This window comes from Danio aesculapii, chromosome 10 (assembly GCF_903798145.1).
Source record: "Danio aesculapii chromosome 10, fDanAes4.1, whole genome shotgun sequence".
NCBI lineage: Eukaryota > Metazoa > Chordata > Actinopteri > Cypriniformes > Danionidae > Danio > Danio aesculapii.
The window spans coordinates 24,539,588-24,565,028 of NC_079444.1; the positions used below are offsets into that span (position 1 = coordinate 24,539,588).

Genomic DNA, 25,441 nt, shown 5'->3' on the forward strand with positions numbered 1-25,441 from the left:
TTATGGCAACAAAATATGTCATTTTGGGGGTAATTAAAATGGGTAAAATCTGATGGTTTGAAGGATTGCCTCAAACTATAAACATGATGAGATACAATGATTCCCAATTGGAGTCATCAATTGATTCTTGTTGTAGATTCCTGACAAGATTTTTATGAACTCTTGTTACGCTTATTGACATTTTAGTGGGTGTAGGCTATTTTGTATGTAATAAAATTGTATTTATTTATTTTTTTGCTCTGAAAAAAAAAAACCCTGATTATTTCTAAATTCCTCACTCAGAAGATTTGACTCTTTCAGCGCAGGTTTCTCATCAGCGAATTGTAAAAGGTCGGGAGGAGCCTTTACAAAACTTCAGTGAAACTCGATCCATGCACTGTAAGCTACCTACATCACAAACGACCCCCCCCCCCCCCCCCCTTCACCACACACACACACACACACACACACACACAACCTGTCAGAAACACCGCTCAGCTGGAGGAACAGAGCTGAAGGAAGGTTTTCCTGCAACACGGCGAGTATCACTCTGAGCCCCGCGACAAGGTAAGAAGACGACGAACATCTGTTACAGCTGTTCCCTCTTACTTAAAGCTTGTTTTCTAAAAATCCCCATCAGTTCTGGAGGGTTTGCTGGTTATTGTTTTCCTGTTATAAGTTAGTTGTAAGTCAGTCAGTGTTTGGTTCTCGCGGAACTGCAGCACATGGTGCTTTACTTCACCGCGAAGCTCCGTTATCAGGCGCGGCAGGAAAACGTGGGTCTGGGACACGGGGTCTCCCGTTTATTATGCGGTCTGTCCTGCAGGGGATAGTGGGGTTGATGCGGACATTTAAAATGTTTCGAGGTTTAGTCATAGCGTCGTTCTTAAATCTCAAGGTTTGTTGCAAATGTTCACCTTCAGTTTTGTTATAAACGCGTCGCGTCGAGTGCTTACATGATACATGTTGACATTTTTTATGATCTCATCTTCATTTATTTAAGAACCATTAACTGTTACAGACAGCTGTAAACTACAGTAGATTAAAATGCCTAATACACAAAATAAAATTAAACAGTATTTTTTTTCTTTGCAATATTTTAGATGCACATTACTTAAAATAAAATATAACAATCCAAAAATTTAAAAAAGTTAAAATAAACTATATAGGGCAGCTATAATCTAAATATTGTACTTTTTAAAGAATTTCGCATTATGTTTTTTTTTTTTTTTTTAAATAATGAAACGCTGTTAAATGTCCTGTAGCTGTATATCTTTTCTATTTATAAGTGACCTGGAGGCTCTTCTTCTAGTAAGAGTAAACTGATCTAAAAGAGAGCGGCAGGTCACTTCATGCCATAAGAGTTGCTGTAGCTTGTCTAAAGATATTACTGTCAGAAGGATACTTTAAAAGCAGACCGCCGTTATATTTACATCTGCATTTACATATATTCATTTTGCAAGCTCTTTTATCAAAAGCGACTTGCAAATTTGCACTGCAATAAGTATTTGAATATTAAATGTGAAATAATATAGTAACTATGCAACATTGTAGATACTGTTTTGAGAAGTGATCACTAAAGATGAGTTTTAAATAGTCTGTTTAAAGGGATAGTTCACCCAAAACTGAAAATTCTGTCATCATTTACTCACTTTTCTGATGTCACACACTTGTTTGAGGTTTTTTTCTGTTGAAAAGAATATATTCGGAAGAAGCTGGGAACCAGAAAGCAATTGCAAGTAATAAGTCAATGGTTACCAGATCTATCTTTTATATCTTTATTTAAAACCTTCATTTAGGTTCAGCAGAAAAACCCCCCAGAAATGTTTGGAACAACTTGAGGGTGAGTAAATAGTGAGTGTATTTTTATTTTTACACTCATTTTAAAATCATAAGGTATTTAGCCTTTCAGATGGGGAAGATCATTCTGAAAAAGTGATTTTGTGCCTCTCTGTGAATTTACTACAAGGTGACACTATGATTTCTATAGGATCACCAACTTTACTTTGATTAAATGGCGCTGAGATTTTACTCTGCTTAAAATATACATTTTAAATATTGTTAAATAATTTATAAAAGTGCTTTCCATTGCAAAACTGGAAAACTTTGTTCCATCAACACTGACTAACACATGCCATACTGTGAGCTGTATTTATATGTCAACAACTAGCAGAAGTTTTGCTGAATGAGACCAGTGGTGGTCTTTATTTACTACAGCTGGATCACTGTATGAAATGCCCCTTCTTCAAACCAGATGTTTTTTACAATGAAGTCTTTCAGCGCTCCAGATTGTTTCAGCAGATCCTCCGATAGGCTTCTTGTAGGTCAGAGGATCTGTTCATCATGAAATGTTTTATGGTTTTTGGATGAATCGGCTTTCAATGTTTCCATGTTACGTAGATCACAGTCAAGGACATCATAGAGAACAGTCTTTGACCGTTTAATTATTTGCTTTGCGATACTATAATTAGAGATACTACACTAAAATATTCATGCATGTGGGTGTGTGTGTGTCTGTTAATGAATCCCAAACATGGCTTCACAATAATATCATAGCCCTAAAAATATTATCATCAGCTTCCTTTATTGCGCAGTTCACCATAAAATCCTATTTATTTTGTCCTCACAAACTACTTCAAAGCAATTTCTGGATTATAGAGTTTCATAATAAGAAACCATGAGCCATCTATAATAGAAAGTAGATGCATTTTCATTATTTACATCTTATGACTCGAGTTCTCATCCTGCAGGTCTGTGTTATGTAAACTAAGCCCAAGTAGTTCATTTCTCATAATTGGGTCACATGCATGTTACCTGATACCCCAAGTCTAACATGCTAAAAACAAGCCCTGACTTGTCTTTTAGTGGGGGCCGCATGGTTTACAACCCAAGCTGCTGTCAGAAAGGTTGCAGGTTCATTCCCTTATGTGTAATTAAAAATGAATATAACTGATTAGCTCTGTAGGAACCAATTATGGTGTCTGTGGAGGCACGAGTGACTAAATTCATTATAAGCATTTTAATGCATTAAAAAGGGTTAGAAACGTGTGAATGTTGATGTTAAGCTAATGTATTTGGGTGAAAAGAATTTATTTGATCACAGTTAGATCCTATATCTGACTTGCCAAAGCGATAATACTGCAGTTACATACACTAAAAGAATATTTTAACATTGCAAAAACTGTAATAAGATGTTTAGATGATTCAATTAATGCTGGTGAGGGACCAAGAGCGGAAAACATTCCTTATTTCCTAATTATTTTAGCTTGTGCATTTTAATGTGTTAAAAATGGTTATAGACATGTGAATGTTAATGTTAAGATAATCTAGGTAAAAAGCATTCATTTGATCACAGTTGGACCATAAATGCAGAAATATTCCTAATTGCATCATATATCTGACTTGCTAATGCAATAAGTTTTAGTGTTAACTGCAGTATATGTTTTAATAATGTTTTAATTTTGCAAAAACTTTATTAAGTTCAATTAGTGCTGGGGAGGGACCAAGAGCAGATAACATTCCTTATTTCTTAAATATTTCAGCTTGTGCTGACAGGCATTGGCATACGTTCAATTTTTAATATATTTATTTATTGTTTTTTCTTTAAGTTTTATGATGACGGTGGCTAGTTTTGGGTGTTACAGTATCGCAAGTCTTTCATTTTGAGGCCTCGAGCATTTACAATTAGTACTATAATCATTAAATGCAACCTATTGTTTGTAAAACATGCACTGAAAAAAGTGTTGCATGCAAAACTGTTGCAAACAATTTATTTGTGTTGAATTTAAACAAACAAATTAAATCGAGTAATGTTCAACTTAATTTGGTTGTTTAAATTCAGCCCAAATAAATCGTTTACAACCACTTAATGTAAAAAATGGAGTAAATCCAAGGAATCATCTTTGAATCATTTTTTTTAGTGTGGATCACAATATTCACATTGGAATAGCATCAAAGCAACAAAAGGTCAGCATGTAAATAATATGTCATTTTAATTGACAATAATATGATATTTTGTTTTTTGAACTTGGGAAAATAAATAAAACAATTTAATTAAACATATATTTTTAATTACATAAAAGTATTGATCATTTTGTCAGTTTTAAATGTAGTTATAATTTATGTAATCAGTCATTTCTCAGTTTATGGTGTGTAACATATTAAGAAAAAATGTTAACAATAAAATTTGTATTTATTTATTTTATTTAATATTTTGTGCATTCAATGTAATGTGTGTATTTATATAGCGCGTTTAGCAGGTATGGCCTTCTCCACCACCAGTGTGCAGCATCTTCTTGGATGATGCGATGGCAGCCATAGGGCAACAGCGCCAGTGCGCTCACCACACATCAGTTCTAGGTAGAGTGGAGAGACTCTTCAGAGCCAATTCAATGGATGAGAATGATTGGGAAGCCATGATTGGTAAGGGCTGATGGAGGAAATTTAGCCAGGACATTAGGGTTACACCCCTACTCTTTACAAGAAGTGCCATGGGATTTATAATGACCACAGACAATCAGGATCTCGGTTTGAAGTCTCATCCCAAAGACGACGCTCACTGACAGTAAATGGTCCCCTTCACTATATTGGGGCATTAGGACTCACACAGAATGCAGATTTGAGCGCCCCTGCTGGCTGCACAAACACTACTTCCAACAGCAACCTAGTTTTCCCATGTGGGATCCCATCCAGATACTGACCAGGCTCAGCCCTGCTTAGAGTTGAGTAAACAAGTCTTGGGCTGCAGGGTGATATGACTGTGGCCATTGGTATTTAAAGCCCCTTATACACCATCTTAAATGTTCCTAATTTTGTTTTGGAGTATTGTATGTTCACATCATTAGAAAGTCCAAAAACACTTCTCGTTTTTTCTCATAGTACAAACTGAAATAGTTTACATTTACATTTGCATTTAGTCATTTAGCAGACGCTTTTATCCAAAGCGACTTACAAATGAGGACAAGGAAGCAGTTTACACAACTATAAGAGCAGCAGTGAACAAGTGCTATAGACAAGTTTCAGGTGTGTAAAGTCTAAGAAGCTAATCATTAGTACATTTTCTTTTTTTCTTTTTTTTTTTCTTTTTTTTGTGAGAGAGAGTACATTTAGTGGTATAGCCAGAGAGGCAGTTGCAGATTAGGAAGGAAAGTGGAGACTAAACAGTTGAGTTTTTAGTCGTTTCTTGAAGACAGCAAGTGACTCTGCTGTTCTGATGTAGTTAGGGAGTTCATTCCACCAACTGGACAGATTGAATGTGAGAGTTCGGGAAAGTGATTTCTTCCCTCTTAGGGATGGAAGAACGAGGTGACGTTCATTCACAGAACGCAAGTTTCTGGAGGGCACATATATCTGCAGAAGTGAGAGCAGATACGAAGGAGCAAAGCCAGAGGTCGCTTTGTAAGCAAACATCAGAGCTTTGAATTTGATGCGAGCAGCAACTGGCAGCCAGTGCAAACGGGTGAGTAGCGGAGTGACATGTGCTCTTTTGGGTTCATCAAAGACCCCTCGTGCTGCTGCGTTCTGAAGCAGCTGAAGAGGTTTGATAGAATTAGCTGGAAGCCCGGCTAGTAGAGAGTTGCAATAGTCCAGTTTGGAGAGAACAAGAGCTTGAACAATGAGTTGAGCTGTATGTTCAGATTGGAAGTGTCGGACCTTTCTGATGTTATAGAGTGCGAATCTGCAAGATCGAGCAGTTCTAGAAATGTGGTCAGAGAAGTTTAGTTAGTCATCAATCGTTACTCCAAGGCTTTTTACCATTTTGGATGCAGTAATGGTTGCTCCATCCATCTGGATTGAAAAGTTATGGTGTAGAGTCGGGATGGCAGAAACTTCAAGCATTTCTGTTTTCGCGAGGTTAAGCTGAAGATGATGATCTTTCATCTTTCATAGTTTATTCAAGGATCCAATCCCTTTCTTAGAACTATTATGCTCTAATTGGTCAGATGGTCCCGTATTCAAACTACCCCAGAGGGGTTATAAAATGATCTGCAGAATAAAAAAAAACATGTCTGGACCGAGACTCTTCTCTGAAGAATCATATAGTGAAGACTAGTCTATAGTGATCAATGTATGGCTTCTTTACTAGAAGGTGAGACCTCCCTCCCTAGAGCATCAATATTGACCATAACATTTTGTCCCCAATCAAAATTGTACGATTGACACGTCTTGTGTATTCTGTAGTCTTTGAATATTCCTTCAGTATAGTTCTTAGAAATTTCTAGGTAATAATATGTACCTTAAAGCTTGAGCTCTCATTCTTTACGAGTGCATGCAAAGTGCATTTGTTTTTGCAGCATAGAAAATTGCCTCTTTTTTTTTTTTTACAAGTGAACAACACAAATCAATCTCTTGCAGTTCTCAATGACAACTACAGTTTAAGGGTCAAAGTAGATGCTGTTCATTCATGGCAAATTTATTACAAACCACACAGGTTTGTGCAGGAAGTAAAACTGGAAATAGCAACCACTTGTTTCAGGAAGTTCAAAATGGGCTCTTTCTTTTAGGAGGTAATAACTCTCTGCACTTTGATCGTTCAAACATTTCAAACCTCAAACATTACAAGCTAAATGAAAGAAGTATCTGACATAGCATAATGACCCCTTTTAGTAACTGCTGTCTATCCTCTGCAATTTACACGTTTCTTTAGCGTAAGTGGTGTCAATCCATAGAAAGTGGTTTAAGTTAGTTGGAAGGTCATTGCAGTGTCACAGGTGGAAACCTGGCTTGCTTCCCAAAGGCAGAAAGCTGAAACTCTGGCTGCTCTCCTGTCTCACGAGGGTCATGGGTCTTTATCTGGAGGAAGAGACACTGATTTAATAATTTTAAACCGCTGAGTGACACCACTTCATGTTGGCAGTATAAACACCTCAAGCTTAATACTTAACATGGTTCCAGAAAGCATACGTGTGTTCATATTAAAAGTTTGTTTTCTTATAACACTGAGGTATTTAAGTGAAAGAGTCTTGTGATACCTTGACAAGCTTGTTCCAAACAGTTCTTGTTGACAGTTTCGTGAAATTGAAGTAGAGTTCAGACAGAAGGAGTTTTGTCAGGCCGTTAGGTTGCTTGAGCCCTAAATTAATTTTTGACATTCCTGCCAAACTGAAGAATGCTTGTGAGATAAAATAAGAGTCACAAGTTTCTAGGTTAAGGGTAGTCGGATGGTGTCAGGTGCATTGTGCCCGCTTTAAACACGCTCATATGATTGGAAAGATATTGGCAAAAACACGTCAACACAACGTGTCTGTTTTCTTTCTGGGTGGACGCCGTGTCCTTGACTCTCTTTCCCATAAAGAAGTTTCTAGTTAAGAGGTTCTAGGGTTGTGGTTGTTATAATACACTCAACGTTTGTGGCATCAGCATTCAAGCCCTTATTGATGCTAGTGAATGTTTTGACTTGCATAACATTTCATAATGGGTTTTATTGAGTTAATCTCCTGTGGTGGCCAAAAATATTAGACCACTTGACGTATGTTAAACGTTTCTATAAAGTCATTTAATGAGTGAAATGTCTGCAAAGTCTTCATTATGCTTTATAAACCACAAAATAAAGGCATCATAAGGAGATTTAAGCCTATTTCACTGTCAATGTCACACAATCATATTCCTTCACAGAATTCAAAGGGAAGTCTTTGGCTTTAGTTGCAGAAGTCATGGAAAAACATTAATGTTCAGAAGTTCTCAGGAAATATATTGACACTATACCAGAGAGATGTGCTAATGTTATTGCCGCAAAAGGTTAACCACACAAATATTACAATCAATAGTGTATAAAAACAATATGACTCACTTTGACTGATATTTGTTGTGCTCATATCTACCATATCTGTGTTTCATGAATCTCATGATACAAAATCATGTTTTCAAGGCAAAAAAGCTCAATATATTCAGATCTGTCAGGTGTTCTAATCATTTTGGCCAACACTGTAGGTGTCGTTCTAGAAGTCAAATTAAAGACACGAGGCTAAAAGTTGACATGCTGCACGTTAAGCACCATAACAGAAAGTTGCCCACTGATTGGCGGTAGGGCATCACACCCCTGCTCTTCCCACCTGCTTAATTTAGCCATATAAATTGTATGTGTCCCTCACTCATCCTGACTGAGCCGGAATGTCAAACGGTAGCACTACTAACCTTACATTACCCTGCTGTGAGATGAAGATATGGGGATTTATTTATATGGGATGTCTATACTGTTTCCTGCACAGTATATTAAACGGGGTATGCAGACAATCACTAAAATTTGACTCTGAAGTCAATGACTCAGTGTCACAGGTGTGCCCTGTTTCAACCTTTAATATATTATCAATGATCAGACAAGATGCCTTACAATTTTGGCTAGGTAATTAAATTCTATAACCTCCTGGAGGCTCATGTGTTCATGGGGCTCATGCTTTTTCACTCTACATTAGGACGATTAGTGGAAATCAAATCACAATTATGATTTGAAATGTTGTGATTAGCTATTCGCAAAAGTTGCGATATGAATGTAATTTAATCCGGGCCTATACACATATCCATGACCAAGTGCATGACTATTCTGTGTTCTCCCCAGCCGGCATTGTTCAAACCGACTGCTTATGACGCTTACTATTGGAAACAAGAGCACAGTGGAAATTAATGAATAATATATAGCTTATTTATGAAATGTTTGTTGTGTTGTAGTTACTTTATATACATTGTCTGTTTTTGAAATCATAAAAACTAAACTATTAACATAACCTATTAACAACCAAACAATCAGCTATTTTCTACATTTAGTTTTCTTAAAGCATTGTATGCCTTTTGTTTAAAGCATGCTTCAATATTGAGCTGAAGCTTGACTTTACAAAATTAAATCCCATACAAAATTGCAATATCTGTCAATCTGAATTTAATATTTCACCCAAATCATATTGCCCTACTCTACAATAATTGCTCAGTATGACACACTTTAGGCCTGTCACAATAATCAATATATCGACTTATTGTGCAATACTAGGAGATGAACTCAATAAATTTTGTCGTATATATTTACAAATTCACAAATAACGTTAAAGCGATTTTACAATGACATTTACATTCTACATCATGTTTATAATTCGTCAGCGCCAATAGCCTAGTGCTTAAGTGCGCCGACGTATAGCACCATGGTGTTCACAGTGACCTGAGTTCGATTACCGGCTTGAGGTTCTTTGCCAACCCTTCCCCTCTGTCTGCAATCTCTACTGTCCTTAATTAAAGGTGAAAAACCCCTAAAAAATTATTATATTAAAAAAAGTTTATAATTCGGCATTTACCTAATAGAACATTTACCTTTTTAACATCAAGTTATAGAATCTAAATAACCTTTAAATGACAAGTATTTTAAAGTGTTTATGGCTATTTGCTTTATTATGCTGTTAAATAATCATTATATAATCAGTGGTATAAAATGATCTCAAAATGACAATAATATGACTTTTCACAAACAGTTTATGATAGAATATCGCACAACAAAAATTCCTACTGGCCTACACTTTAGGTCAGTAGACAGAGACTGCTTTCACACTTAGTCTGATTGCCTGGTCTGAACCATAGTCCCCCTTGGCTGGTTTGTTCATAACGTCTTGTTTCCTTCTGAACCCTGGTATGCTTGCATCATCAAGCTGCTGTTTTGTGTACAGCTGTTGCTAGGTGACAGCCACGAAAGAAAAGCACCAAAATGGAGACGTCCGCATATCATGGTCATTCTGCTTTCACTGAATCTTTTTTTCTTTTTGTTACCAAAACCAAAATACAGAGAGGCACTTGCATCTATCTGCTGCATTTTTTTTTTAATGTTCAGAACATCACGTGATGTCTGCAGAAGTCGTTTTTGGTGGAGACAAGCAGACATTTATCACCGTTTGCACTGGGTCAGTCCCGCTTGTTGCCAAGGTGATATACAGACACAAATGAATGTTATAAAAAATAGTTTGTTGTACATTTGGCGGTTCACTTCCATTATTTGGTTCGATTGCATTCAAATCAGGAGTGAACCGTACCAGAGTTCGAACAAACCGTACCCCAGACCACCGCTTTCAGGCGGCCTCAGGTATGGTTCATGGGTGCACAGCTGAGTTCAGAAGACAGTATTCACACTAGCTAAACATACTGTACTCTGACGTCAAATGAACCTGGATGCTGACCAAAAGCGCTAGTTTGAAAGCACCCAGAGAGTACCTGCCTCGCAATTTTTGTTAAAACACATCTACATTGGACGTCTATTTATTTTAGTCTTTTGTTGCTGTCTGAATGTATTTGACCATATGAACATTTACAGTGTGTTAATTTTCAAATATCTTCGTCCTGATATACACCAATATCTACTATCATTCACTTGTACTTGATTGGATTTCTAAAAAAAAGGCTTAAAACTGAAAACTTTTAAAGTTATTTGAGCAAAATCCATTGACAGATACTTTCAGTTATGGTGCTTTTTGACATTGATACTGATACTATATTTTCAATGATTTATATACTGGTAACATGTTCATACTTCTACTGTCTTAGCTGCTAACATATCTAACTGATCAACAAGCTGTCTAATGATGATAGAAAAAAAGAAGTGCTCTTTTCTCACGTTAAAAGTACTGGCACCTCATTACCCTGTTTTTGTATCATAATTTACATGGCAAAACTGAACAAAATGAAGCCCTTAGGATTCCTCTGAAAACAAAGTAAGCACTTGGTGTTCCCTGGGCGTTTCACTAAAACAGTATTTGGTTATATTTCAAACTACTAAAAATGTCACAAGAAAGACACTTTATTAAATGTTGTTAACAAAGCAAAGATCAAGGTCCCATAATGCAATTCAAAAATGTTAATAACAGAAAACACCCATGAATAACATTTTATGAGCAACTGTTATTGATTTATTTTTTTTGTTATTGATTTATTTTTACAGTGCCGTAAAAACGAGTAAAATAGGAACAATGAAAATAATGAAATGAAATTCTCATAAAAATGACATCTGGACAACTTGAAATCTCTTATTGACTGCAGTTGATGGCATCTAAGTACCAGTAATTTAGAGCTTGAATATCAGTACTCTAGATTTCATTGTTCTTGGATCAATTGTAGCTTGACTTTCCAATGAAGGCTTTAGTTTAGTAAAGGTTTGAGATTAGTAAGGTCTTTGTGATGTCTTTGGGCATATCTGATAACATCAAGATTTACTCTGGAATAAAATAATGATATTGGTAGAGGTTTTATTATGAGATGTTTGCATATATACACCTCAATTTCATTATGGCAATGAAGTATGTGTAGCATAAATAGTTTACGACTGCGGTGTTGCTTTTTATTTGAGAACACATAGAAACCGCAATCTAATTTAACCGTATAAATCTCTTACAAAATACTTTCCTAGCATTTGTGGTCTTTCAGCATTCCTGCAGCATGGTATTAAGACGCAGCTCTCAACATGTCTGATGTCACACCAGCTCAGTCAGGGAATGCTGGGATATCTGAATGAGTTTCAATTGGACAGCAGAGTCTCGGGAACAGCTTGTGCTTGGATTGCTTTGATTCACCTCAGGACTGACACTAAAGATAGAAATCAACTTTATTTTTATTTTTTACAATCAACTTTGTAGTTATTTTTTGAAATATATCGCAAAAATACATTGAGGTGAGAAGACTGTAAGCTTTGTCAGTGTTATGGAAGCTTTCTGACAACATGCTGGAATTTGGGGCATGAGTGTGCTTTTTGTAAACAGACTGAAAGTAAACATTTAACTGCCAATTAGCAAATGCCAAACATAAAAAGAGCATTCTATATTATGCTGATTATTCACTTATATGCATCACGCAGTTGCTGCAGATTTGTCGGCTGCACATCCATGATCTCGTTCCACCATATCCCAAAGGTGCTCTTTTGGATTGAGATCTGGTGATTGTGGAGGCCATCTGAGGACCGTGAACTCATTGTCATGTTCAAGAAACCAGTTTGAGATGATTCATCTGAAGTAGCCATCAGAAGATGGGTACACTGTGGTCATAAAAGAATAGACATGGTCAGCAACAATACTCAGGTAGGCTGTGGGGTTGACACGATGCTCAATTGGTACCCAAAGTGTGCCAAGAAAATATCCCCCACACCATTACACCACCACCAGCAGCCTAAACCATTGATATAAGGCAGGATGGATGCATGCTTTCATGTTGTTGACGCCAAATTCTGATCCCACCAAACAAATGTCGCAGCAGAAATTGAAACTCATCAGACCAGGCTATGTTTTTCAGTCTTCTATTGTCCAATTTTGTTGAGCCTGTGCAAATTGTAGCCTCAGTTTCCTGTTCTTAGCTGACAGGAGTGGCACCCTGTGTGGTCTTCTGCTGCTGTAGCCCATCTGCCTCAAGGTTGGACGTGTTGTGCTTTCTGCATACCTTGGTTGTAACGAGTGGTTATTTGAGTTACTGTTGACTTTCTATCAGCTGTAACCAGTCTGACCATTCTCCTCTGACCTCTGGCATCAACAAGGCATTTGCGCCCACAGAACTGCAGCTCACTGGATATTTTCTCTTTTTTGGGATATTATCTGTAAACCCTAGAGATGGTTGTGTGTGAAAATCCCAGTAGATCAGCTGTTTCTGAAATTTTCAGACCAGCCCGTCTGGCACCAACAACCATGCTCTGTTCAAAGTCACGTAAATCCCCTTTCTTCCCCATTCTGATGCTCGATTTGAACTGCAGCAGATTGACTTGACCATGTCAATGTCTAAATGCATTGAGTGGCTGCCATGTGACTGGCAGATAAAAAAATGTGCATTAACGAGCGTGTACCCAATAAAGTGGCCGTAGAGTGTATGTATATGTGATATTGCTTTTTTAAAATAGATCAAAATACTATTGTCCTAAAATAAATAATACATAATGTCTCTGTGTGTTTGCAGGTATATATGGTTAACAGGGACACAAAATTGTATAATGACATGGGTGTGGCCTAGTTTTACTCTATTAAACTGGTTTACAGGGACACACACCTTGTTTACAATGTTTACACACAAAAATAAACATGGCATCTCGAAGCATCAGTTGTTGGCATTCTGTGTGTAAATGTACATTTTTTTTTACCAACAATTTCCACTTTTGATGCCATTTCTTGTGAAAAGTTTGTATTAACCAAATATATATTTTCTCAACCAAAGCTCTTTATTTTGTTACATGATTAAATAGCTATTCTGTCTGAAATCAGTTGTATGAGGTGCATTTATATGCAAATGCTACCTGCAGAGTCATTTCCAAGCGTACAGACACAGCTTAGGTTTGTACATGTACAGATTATATAGATTTATTCACATATTTTTACTATTACACAATGTCCTTGCATACAGTACTGGCTTTGCCTTAACTTTTTCAGTCTGAGACAACACATGCTCGTACGTCTTGTTAAAGCCTGATTTGAAAATAATTGTGTGCTTGTTACAAGCAAAGAAAAAAGTGAGACACAGTTTTGCCTAATCCTGTCTTGCGCACAACTATAAACCCTTCATAATGCCTTTGTGAAGAACTGTCTTTACGCGGTCAAACTGCTAATCTGATTTTAATGAACTTCCGGTGTTTAGAGGATTGTGTTTGTGGCTCCAGCAGCAAGTTTGATCCAGTTAAACCCTTATGCCATGCTTGTGTGATTTACATGACAACACTTAGTAGTGCTCAACTGCTTCAAACCTGCCTCCATGTTTCTAAAATCCAAGACATCCGATAGCAGAGAAAGAAAAGGTCGCCACCTCCACGTCTGAAAACTTTCCATTTAAGTGTGGCAAGACTGAAGTGGCTGCTTCTGTCTCTGTTCAGACGAAGCTCCTAAGAAAGAAATGTGGGTCACGATTCACAGTAGATGAATTTATAGATCATACTAGGTGTTCAGGAACAAATTGAAACCAAAGCCTCTCAAGATACAAGTAATTAGAAGTACTAAAACAACAGTCATGCTGCTATTTTAAGAAACTATGTTACAGAGTCTAGTTCATCTGGTGTTATCAAAAGCTATTTTTTTAATATACATATTATTCCATGGTCTGTTGAAATTCTGGATTTTGATTGGCTTGAAGGTGTGCAATGCCATTGTTTTATTCGAAAGTAGTTCCAGTCAGTTTTGATCCCAGTTTGAAATCAATGTGCTTCCCACAAACATTAGTAACCATTGTAACCCAGTAACAGTTGCCAGAGCCTTCGTTCATCTATGTGATCTCAGGGATGCTGATGTATGCTTCACCTACAAACCCAAGGGGATTAACCGAATCCTCAAAAATATTTGTGAAGCGGTAGCTAACACATGTTACTATGAGCTATTAGACATGCTCATGTCATTTTCATGCTCACACATGATCTCTCTTCTTGCACTCTCCCTCGAAGTCTGCCTGTGAACAACTCAAAGTGGGGACTAGGAGATCTAGCTATCATGACTGGCCATTATTCAGTCAAATATCGCAGGACTAGCTTTAACTTGGCAAATGACCACAGAACGAGAGAGATAATCAACAGTTTGCCATGCATTACAGGAATTTAAATGCACTGTGTGGAGGCAACCTTCCTCTTCTTTACGCCAGGTCTCTTTGATTTTTATTGTATAGTTATTTGTTTGTTTGTTTGTTTATATATATATATATATATATATATATATATATATATATATATATATATATATATATATATATATATATATATATATATATATATATATATATATATATATATATATATATATTATTAGATTTTTTTTGGTAGTTGTGTAATTTTAGTTTAATTAGTTAAATTTTTTTTTGAGGTGCAGAAGATTTTCTGTATTTTTATTTAATTTTTTGTTTCTTTTTGCTTTTTTTTGTTTTGCTTTAGTTTTGCCTGCTTTTGTTACTTTTATTTTGTAACTTTTATTTATTTTTATTACACAATATATTTTTTACTAAAACATTTCAAATGTGAATCCTATGCTAATATCCAGCCCCCCAAAAAATCGAATAAACCAGTCTAAACTTTTTTTTTACTTTATAGTCAGTTACTGCACTTCCTAATGGCATCTTATTTTATTTTGTGAGAAAACCACTATATTTCCTTCTTCAATTCATGAAGGTGGCTTCAAGCATTTGGATTAATTTTCATCAAATGAACTCCTCAGAACAGGCTGTTCTCGAAGAGCTTGTGAACACAGACCCCAGTTGTTCTTTTGCAATTGCATGTATTTTTGCCATTAAGTTGCGCTCGCTCTGGGTTACATAACACATGTCAGTGTGTGTGAGTATGATAGATTATCCTGCGGTGGGCCTCTTCAGCTCTGCCACCAGTCACATTTTATGGATTGCTCTCCTTGTTGCTCAACACTTGGGGAAAGTGTGCAGTACTTCCACTGGAGACGGAGCAGCTGTATGAACTTATTGACTAGAGAGCTGACGCCCATTTTCAGTACAGTATGTTTTGACTCTTGGCTGTTGGGAATCACAATGTGCTTTTCATTCATGGTTGTGGTTCAGAATACAGTGTGTCTTGCATTGTCATTAAATACATACTGAGGCTTTTTTTAGTGCTTGGCTTGATGTTTAAGTGAATATGTGTCAGTGTCTACACATATTTTAGGCTCTTAAATTACTTGGCAGCTGTTACCCTTCTTTATAAAATATGTGCTGGTTTGTGTCTTGGAGTTTAGAAAAGGGACAGAATGTTTGGCGTGCTTCAAAACATTCATATCTGGTGGAAAATGTCTGGAAGATGGCCAGTTACAGAAGTGTTAGCTGTATTAATCACCGTTGAATTTATGTTGATCTCTGGAAATTAATTTTGTGGGAAAATGTATTATAAACAAAATGTTCTCTGACACAACCTATAAACCATATCAGACAAAATGGTGTGACATTAGGATATTTTAATAGTAAGAATCCATAAAAAGTCATTTGCTCTATCAAAATATTTTTATGTGAGTGGATGTATGTGTGTGTGTATATATATATATATATATATATATATATATATATATATATATATATATATATATATATATATATATATATATATATATATATATATATATATATATATATATATATATATATATGTATATATGACAAAAGAAGATATTTTGACAAATGTTCATGTTGCACTATTTAATTTGTGAATAATATTTGAATGTTAAAAATTTCAACAACTGGCAAATTCTTAATGATGTTCCCGTTGTTCAAAATAAATACCAATGAAATATGGCCAAACTCATATTTTCATAAACTGTGATACAAATATAGTGCAAGTAAACAGGACTTATTTAAAAATGATTTTAAATAAATCTCATGTACATTAAAAATATACATATAGTTGTTTAAGCAAATGTAATTAAAGCGAAACATTTTTTTTGAATCATTAATTTTATTTATATAATATTCATATATTGATGTTATTTATTTACATAATTTTGGCTTTGTGTTTGTTATTATTTGCATTTTTGCCTTGTTTTTTATTGATTAATTTATAATTTAGTTTTGCTTTGTGCTGTTTTTGTTCAACTTCAAATTATTTAGCTACAATTTACTTTAAGCAATATCTGTATCAATAGAATATAAAAAATATGGTCACTAATACAGTGAGTAAAATAAGCAGTGGCAAATTTAAACATGGGTAATATGGGCAATCAAGCAATTTCATTTGTATGTTTGGGTTGTTTTGGATTTTACCAAAAATCAGGGTCAATTTTCTTCAACAGCTCCTTCAGAAATTTATTTAACAGAGAAATCGTGTCGTGTTCAATACTCATTTTACCCACCCTACACTACCTGACAAAAGGCCTACCGTCAATCTCAGTTGTAAGAGCAACAAATAATAACTTGACTAAGTTGATCATTTGGAAAAGCAGCAGAAGAAGCTTTAGATTTTCCTGATAAATCATCTGTTGAACTGCATCCCAATCATCACAAATACTGCAGAAGACCTATTGGAACCCATAAGCACCCAAGACTGTCACAGTTATCAGTCAAGTTTGGTGAGGGAAAAATCATGGTTTGGGGTCACATTCAGTATGGGCTCTTACATTCAGGATAGCACTCCTTCTCATACTTCAGCCTTTACATCAAAGTTCCTGAAAATAAAGAAGGTCAGGGTGCTCCAGGATTGGCCATCCCAGTCACCAGATATAAACATTATTGAGCATATCTGGGGTAAGATGAAGAAGAATGCATTGAAGATGAATCCTAAGAATCTTGATGAACTCTGGGAGTTCTGCAAGAATGCTTTCTTTGGAATTCTAGATGACTTTATTAATAAGTTATTTAAGTCATTGCAGATATGTATGGATGCAGTCCTCCAAGCTCATAGGAGTCGTACACAATTCTTTTTCCACTGCATCTTGACTTTATATTCTATACTGTACATTATTTCTGTTAAGTGACAAGACTCTTTGTCTAAGCAAAGTCAGACCTAACTGTCCTAATTAAATCATAAAAAATCAAGCATGATCATATTTTATTTTGGTAAAATAAGTGTAATCTAGAGGCCTTTGCCTTTCATATAAGCCACTTCTGATACCAAATTATCAACTAGAAGTTAAGTTATTATTTGTTGTTCCTAAAACTTGGATAGGCGACAAGACTTTTGTTAGGTAGTGTATATTGTTCATCCCTAAACACTATACAACATCTAAAATATACACTCTACAACTTTCCTCAAATTAATAACTGTATTATTTCTTCCCACAGATAAACAACACTACGGAACACTGTGAATCCTCAGCATTCACAGGCGGACCAGATTCATTTTAGGAGACATTTCAAATTAATAAAACGAAGCAACAAACGAAGCTGTCTTCATACCGAATCAGCAATGGTTTTGAAAAAGCTTCTGCGTTTCGGGAAACAGCTGCTGAGAGTGAAAGTTGTAAACTGCTCGGAGGAATCGCGACTGTCCCGATGTCTGAACACTTTTGACCTGGTGGCTCTTGGTGTGGGCAGTACATTAGGAGCAGGGGTTTATGTCCTGGCCGGAGCCGTGGCTCGAGAAAACGCCGGACCGGCCATTGTGCTGTCTTTTCTCATCGCGGCTCTGGCTTCAGTGCTTGCTGGTCTCTGTTATGCGGAGTTTGGAGCCAGAGTACCCAAAACAGGATCAGCGTACCTGTACAGCTACGTGACTGTAGGAGAGCTGTGGGCCTTTATAACTGGCTGGAACCTGATACTTTCATATGTTATAGGTGAGAAGACGCACAATATCGCTATTGGGTTTCCTCTAAAATAAGCTGAATAATGTTTCAATTACATTGTTGAGAGCTTTTATCATACAATATTGAAATAAATTACAAAAACGGTTACTTTAACATGTACAGTAAACAAAGAATTAACATTTTTGCATATTGCTTTATTCCACATAAATATTCCGCAAAAACATATGATTCAATAAATTACATTGCCAAAGTATTATTGGAGTACATTTTGGAATTTATTAATTTTGATTTAATATTTTGGGACGTGTTGTAGGTCAGATTAACATGAAAATATGTATGTTTGAAAATAAATCACTTGTTAAATATACAAAATACAACGATATTATACAGTATAATGCAACAATCTGAGTATAGATAAAAGGTACTCTGAAAGCTTAAATGATTAATAATTATTTGCTGCATTTTGAAGCATGATTATTATTACAGTATATTATATTAATGAATATCAGCAAATTACAAGACCTCATAAAATGCAGATTAAATTCTTATTTCATTTTGAAGACACAATATCTTTAGTTTATAAAATAAAACAATTGTTTTTTTTTACAGCTTATTGTACATATATATAATTTTTAAAGAGTTATTTTATGTTTATTTTTTAGGCCACCTTTCCCTTTTATGAGCAAACACAAAGTGTAGGTAGATTGCTTCATTGATTGATTGATTGACTTGATGTAAATTGGCTTATTGGCTGTTTATTTTTATTTATCTTTATTTCTATAGCACTTTTACTGTGTAGATTGTGCCAAAGCATCTCAACATAGAAGTTCTAGTAAATTGAAACTGTGTCAGTTCAGTTTTCAGAGTTGAAGTTCAGTTTAGTTCACTTCAGTGTGGTTTAAAATCAGTCCAAACACTGAAGAGCAAATCCATCGATGCGCAGCTCCACAAATCCCAAACTAAGCAAGCCAGGGGCGACAGTTGCGAGGAACAAAACTTGACAAAACAATTGACGAAAGTGAAGGAAAAAAAACCTAGAGAGAAATCAGGCTCAGTTGCAACCATTTCTCCTCCAGCCAAATGTCTTGTGCAGAGCTGCAGTCTAGGAGACATCCATTGTGGAGAAACTGCAAGGTCACTGGCGGGTATACAGGCTGGTACTTCAGGATCAATGTGAAGACTCATCTGTCACTGGGGTCTTTCAAGAATCAGTCTCATGCTCTCCGCTCCTCCATGACCACCACAGCATCTGCTTAGGATACGACCTGGTCTAGGATTATGGAGATAATGAAAAACTGAAGCGTAGTTGCCGTTCAAATTAAAATGTCTTTCAATCCTTTATAGGATCTGGATTTCAAAAGCATTTGTGTTTTATGAGTATGCTAATGCAAAGAGATGTGTCTTTAATATAATTTTAAACTGACAGACTGTGTCTGCCTCCCGAACTGTGCTAGGAACCAAGATATGAGAAAGATCTACCATCTATAGTTGATTTTGATATTCTGGGAATAATCAATTGTCCAGAATTGATTGAGCGTAGTGGACTTGAGGGGCTATAATACACCAGGAGCTCCCTCAAATACTGGAGAGCTAAGCCATTCAGGTCAATAAGTAGGTAAGGTAGTCAATAGGTAGTCAATAAAATTTTTAAATTTGTTCGAGGTTGCCAATACAATGATGAAAGAATTGGAGTAAATATTATAAAGTAATGGAAAGTAATTGGCTGTTTATAAAGTAATGTACAATGAAAGGGTTTTTTTTACATTTCTCTTGTTTTTCTTCTAAGGGACCTCAAGTGTTGCCCGAGCTTGGAGTGCCACATTTGATGAGCTGATTGGAAAACATATTGAGCATTTCTGTCGCCAGTACATGTCCATGAATGCGCCGGGCGTCCTGGCGGAGTATCCAGATATGTTTTCTGTTTTCATCATCCTCACACTCACAGGTAAATAAACTCACAAAGAAGTGTTCATGTATACATGTTAAACAGTGATTGCGAAACACTGCCATTCATTTTGAAATTTAAAGCCTTTGAATGTCAATATTTAGCATTTGTGCGTTTGTGTTGACTTTTGCTCCGTAGTGTTTTGATCTACGTTTTGTTTGCTGTAGGCCTGCTGGCCTTTGGGGTGAAGGAATCAGCCATGGTCAATAAAGTGTTCACCTGCATCAACATCCTGGTGCTGCTGTTCATGGTCGTCTCTGGACTGGTCAAAGGGACCCTGAAGAACTGGCACCTGGACCCTGATGAGATCCTCAACGCAACCAACTCCACCCTTAAGTGAGTCGAGTTCTTTGTGAAATTCTTTAAGAAATGTATGTTTGAATATCTTTTCAGATGTGCAACTGCAATTCAATTATATAGCATTTCAATTCAAGTTATTTGTTTTTTGTAAAAATATCTCAAGGTCACAGAGACTTTTATTTAATCAATACATACAGTAGCAACATTACATTTATTTAATTGAGCATACAGTAACGTTTTATAATAATAATAATAATAATAATTTATTATAGTTTAAATGCATGTATGCTATTTTCATTAATCTAAAAGTATAATTTATTCTGTTATTATAATGATAATGTATAAATAATCCTTCAGAAATAATTATGATACACTGTACTTATTTGGTGACCAAAAAAACCTTTTCTTATCACTATCAGTGTTAAGTATTAAGTTGAAAATAGTTGTCCCACTTAATATTTTAATAAACTGCGATACATTTTATTTTAAGATTATTTAATATAAGTTCCAAAGAATAGGACTTACTTTAAAAAATGTTTAACCCTTTATTTCATGAAGAAGCATTTATGGTAACTTCACTTATGTTGATTTTAATATATTTTGTAATTATTTAGGTAAAATATATACATAAATGTTCAAAGTAACCCTCCTGGGTTTTTCTGATTAGTTTTTCAATGAGTGCCTTATAAAGGGTTAATTGTATTTTGCTGAATAAACGTATTAACTCTGCATCCTAAAAAAGCATGGCTGTAGTAATCCATCGTTGGGTCAAATAGAGAATTAAAAAACGGAAAATAAGTTAATTAAATTTAAATGACACATTTTAACCCAACGGTTGTGTTGATCCACACTCAAAAAATATTTTTGCTGCTTGTTCAAATGACTTTTTGAACAAAGTCACAATTCTTGAGTTTTTTTGAGGGGACATCCTAATTGTTTTATGTTTAATCCACTTAAATTTGTAAAACCTAATAAGCACTTCGTGCTTGCAACACAAATTGATTGTGTGGAACCCAGCATTTTATCACAGTGCATATTTGGCCCAATGTTGGGTTACAACAGCTCAAAACGTTCATAGAGTGTGACAACACAGTCACATTTGACCTGGATGTTGAGAATTAATTAATTAAAAGTTGATAAATAAAAATCGCAGTATTTTTCAAAGTTCTAATAGGAAAACAGGTTACATCATGTGAGGAAGAAAAATAGTGTCATTAATGCTTGACCTCAGTGACCTTCCTAAATTTCGTGTATTTTTCCATTCACATTGATGCAATTAATGTTGAAATAATGAAACATCTCCTCTTTGAATGAAAAAATAAATAAATAACTGTCCTTGATGACTCTGAGCAGTGCCACGCAGCCGCTGCCATCAGAAGAGATGCTGGGTGAAGGTGGCTTCATGCCTTTCGGCTTCACAGGGGTTTTATCAGGAGCGGCGACCTGCTTTTACGCCTTCGTTGGCTTCGACTGCATTGCAACTACAGGTAGCCTGAAACCTCTCTGAACTCTTAAATCCCAAATCTAATCTTCACAAAGCACCAGTTTTATCCTACAGTTCTCTGAAAAAAACACAAAAATTAGATTAAATTGTGCAAGAACTGTATTTGAAAAATACAAATGCTTTTAATAAGTGCTGTAACAGTCAGGCTATGATGCAACACAGATACTTGCTTCAGCCTACATTTTGCTGAAACCCCAAAAACGTACGTAAACATACATTTGACTGCAGTTTATAGGTAAAATCAATGCTACAGGGCAGTTCCTTTTCACACTGATGATATTTACAGGGACATATTATCAACAAATAAAGAATTATTTTAATGCAGGTTTTTTTGCATAGCACCAATTAAATACCACAAAACAACTTTATAGTGTCTGTGATTTCTAATTAAAATACATTTACGACAAGCCTGGCCTTCTCGACAAGAAGGATGTGTGTATCTGAAACATATATAACAAAACATGCCCTAAGTAATTGATTTTAGATGAGCAAAAATGCAGACACTGCCCTCTAGTGGACTTGTCATCTAAAACATGCAATAAAGCATACCCAGAGCAACGTATTTTATGTTTTGCAAAAATTGTAGGCTGATGCAATGTGCCAATAAATTGTCTAGCATCCATGATGCTTTAGTCAAGGTTATTTAGAGTTTCTTTTATGTTCATAATCATCTTGCATGGATATTTCAAATGAATCTCTGCTTACGCCTCCATTTTTTGTGTTTCTATTTGTAAATGTAATGTGTGCGGCTGTCTGTACCACTTAAATTTTCTTTCTCTGTACTAAAACTGTCCATTATGCTGCATTGTTTCACAAACTGAATTGTTCAGACATATTAATTCATTATCATAATTACAAACACTTTGGTTTGTGGTTGAAATTTTCTTCTGTTTACTGCAGTTCATTCTTCTGGTTTATAAAGGCTTATTATCCAATATTTTAAAGGTGTGGTCCACTACGATATCATATTTTAAACTTTAGTTGATGTGTAATGTAGCTGTGTAAACATAAACAGCATCTCTGAATGTAAGACGCTCAAAGTTGAATGCAAAAAATACTTCCAGGCCAGTGAGATAACAAACGTGCTTTTACCACGCACACACATGGCGCAGCTAAGGGGCGTGGCCAGAGGCGCTAGAATGTTACAGCAGAGAAAGCTGAAATGGCCTCCAAACGCTGCTATTTCCACAGAGCTTCTCCTGTTTCTGTATTTGGGCTTCCAAAGGACACAACACAAAGACAGAAGTGCTTATTAATTAAGTACAGTTCAATATTAATTATGTTCCAGAGAATTATAAAATACATAGCAAGCATGATTTGACAAAACACAGCTTCCAGAATCTCTCCCAGTTCAGTGCTGGATTCGGTAAAATCTCTTCAAAGAAGGAGCAGCTCCAACAAACAGAAGCTGTAGCCTGTGAGTTTTTAAAAAATACAGGAGAGCTCGCCTAACTCGTGTAGCAGCAGAAATATAAATCAAGGCTCACACAGGTCGCATCCCATATCTTGTGCTTTATTCTTCTGTCAGCAGCGTCACTGTATATTACAGAACAATAACTTAATCCGAGCAGCAGAGAAAAATAAAAATAAACATCGGTCCCGCGCACATGCGCTTCTCGTACACACGTCTACAGACAGTTCACACACACACACACACACACACACACACACACACACACACAATGGCGATCTCTCTTAAAGGAGCCGCACCACATTTTCACTCGTGACAGATACTTTTCAGATTTTATAGAGGTTGACTGACTGTTTTCACAGCACAAAAGCGCGTGCTTGTATGGGCGTGACGCCGATCCGCGAATCGCAGCACATTATGACAGACGACCAATCAGAGCCTCTTGAGGGCGGGCCTTTCAGAGGAACTAGGAAATATGACAGTCGTTTTCATGTTAGCTGAGTAGCTGTATATAATCAAAGTGAGATTTATGAAAAAAGAACGTGATTTCCTTCAAGTGAAACATGAGCACACATTGCTTTGCATCTTATAAACACAACCAAGCCTTAAAATTACATTCTGGACCAACTCTTTAAAAAGCTGCATTGCAAATTTAGTTGCAAAATAAGTTGCATACTATACAGCTCTGGAAAAAAGAAATCATTGATGGCTTTTACCTGCTTTTACACTTTTTTTGACTCTTAATATTATATTTAATCTTCAAAAACCACCAGTTTTTAAACACACTGGTTTGTGGTGCTATTTTTGTTTTTTACTGTTTACTACAATTTATTTTTCTGAAAATTATTTATAGCAGCTAGCTATTCAAAACCTCTCTCTACGTATAAAAAAAACATACCATTGCAAAATAATTTATAGAATATTACAGAGATATAAAAATCTATCAGGGGTGGATACCTGTTTTTATGCCTTTTATTGGCTCTCAAATCTCATCTCTGATCTTTCAAAGCCACCAGTTTTCTCTTCAAATTCTCTCATAGAGGTGAAATATATGACGTGTGTCCTCAAACATGAGGTTAATTGCGCAATGTTCTGTGTATTGAATGGATAAAGGCTTTTAATAATCACTGCAACAGTGAGGCTATTATGTAATCTGAATATTTGTCCACCATCCATGTTGCTTTGGTCAAAGTTATTTCCAGTTTGCTTAATGTTTATAATCATCTTTCATAGATAATTAAAGTGAATCTGCTTACGGTTTGCCTCCGGTTTTCAACATAAGTGTTGACATTTGTAATTTTCCTGTGTCACTTCTATTTATTTTAAATGTACCAAAACAGTCAATCACATTGCTTTATTTTGCAAACTGTGAATGGTTCTGGTCTTTTCATTTTAAGGAGTTATCATAATGACAAACTCACAGTTTTGTGGCGCAAATCTTTTTTACAGTTTATCGCACTTCAGTCTTTTGACATATAGTGACTAATAATCTATTTATAAAGAATATAGCATTAAAAATATGCTTTGCTGATTAAGTTAGATACTGGAATACAGCTCTGGAAAAAAAATTATCAGGACTATCTGCCTTCTTTATGCCTCTGTTGGCTCTCAAATCTCAAATATAATCTTTAGAAGCCCCCAGTTTTCTCCTGAAATTCTCTTAAATATATGATGTATGTGCACAAACATGAGGTTAAATTGTGCAAGAACTAATAAACACTGCAACAGTGAGGCTATTATGTTATCTGCATATTTGTCTGGCATCCATATTGCTTTGGTCAAGGTTATTTAGAGTTTCCTTTATGTTTATAAGCGTCTCGCATGGATATTCTCAGTGGATCTGCTTATGGTTCGCCTCTGGCCGCCCTCTTTTATAGCGGCTCACTCCCCCAAATTCCCTGGCGTTTGATTGGCTGGAGGGTTTCAGGGTAGCGGTATCACCCCTGCTCTTCTGCATGCTGGTCAGGACCGGTAGTTTACCCATGTTCTCTGTGGCACTGCTGGCATGAACACACTGGTCCTCTGTTTCATGTAAAGCTCTGCGCAAGGTCAGACCACAGGAGCTTTAGCCAAAAGCAAACACGCTCACAGATTTCAATGCAAGAGCTGAGTCATTTCTTGCTCCAAGGCTTCTTACAGTGACGCAGTTGGTTTGCCTTTAA

At 35.9% G+C, this 25,441-nt stretch overlaps 1 protein-coding gene across 3 annotated transcripts in view; it reads left to right on the forward strand.

Moving 5' to 3' along the window:
• Positions 1-441: 441 nt before the first annotated feature.
• The window catches only part of slc7a1a (solute carrier family 7 member 1a), a 45,177-nt gene continuing 20,177 nt past the window's right edge, over positions 442-25,441 (forward strand). For 2 of the 3 annotated variants that reach the window (XM_056467411.1, XM_056467414.1), the window contains exons 1-5: positions 442-546; positions 17,659-18,149; positions 19,906-20,064; positions 20,232-20,400; positions 21,718-21,851. In XM_056467411.1, coding sequence (XP_056323386.1) covers positions 17,783-18,149; positions 19,906-20,064; positions 20,232-20,400; positions 21,718-21,851 — 829 coding nt within the window. In that variant the 5' untranslated portion in view covers positions 442-546; positions 17,659-17,782. Of the gene's footprint in view, positions 547-1,775; positions 1,823-17,658; positions 18,150-19,905; positions 20,065-20,231; positions 20,401-21,717; positions 21,852-25,441 lie in introns of those variants that run through there. The other variant, XM_056467412.1, reaches the window with a different exon arrangement.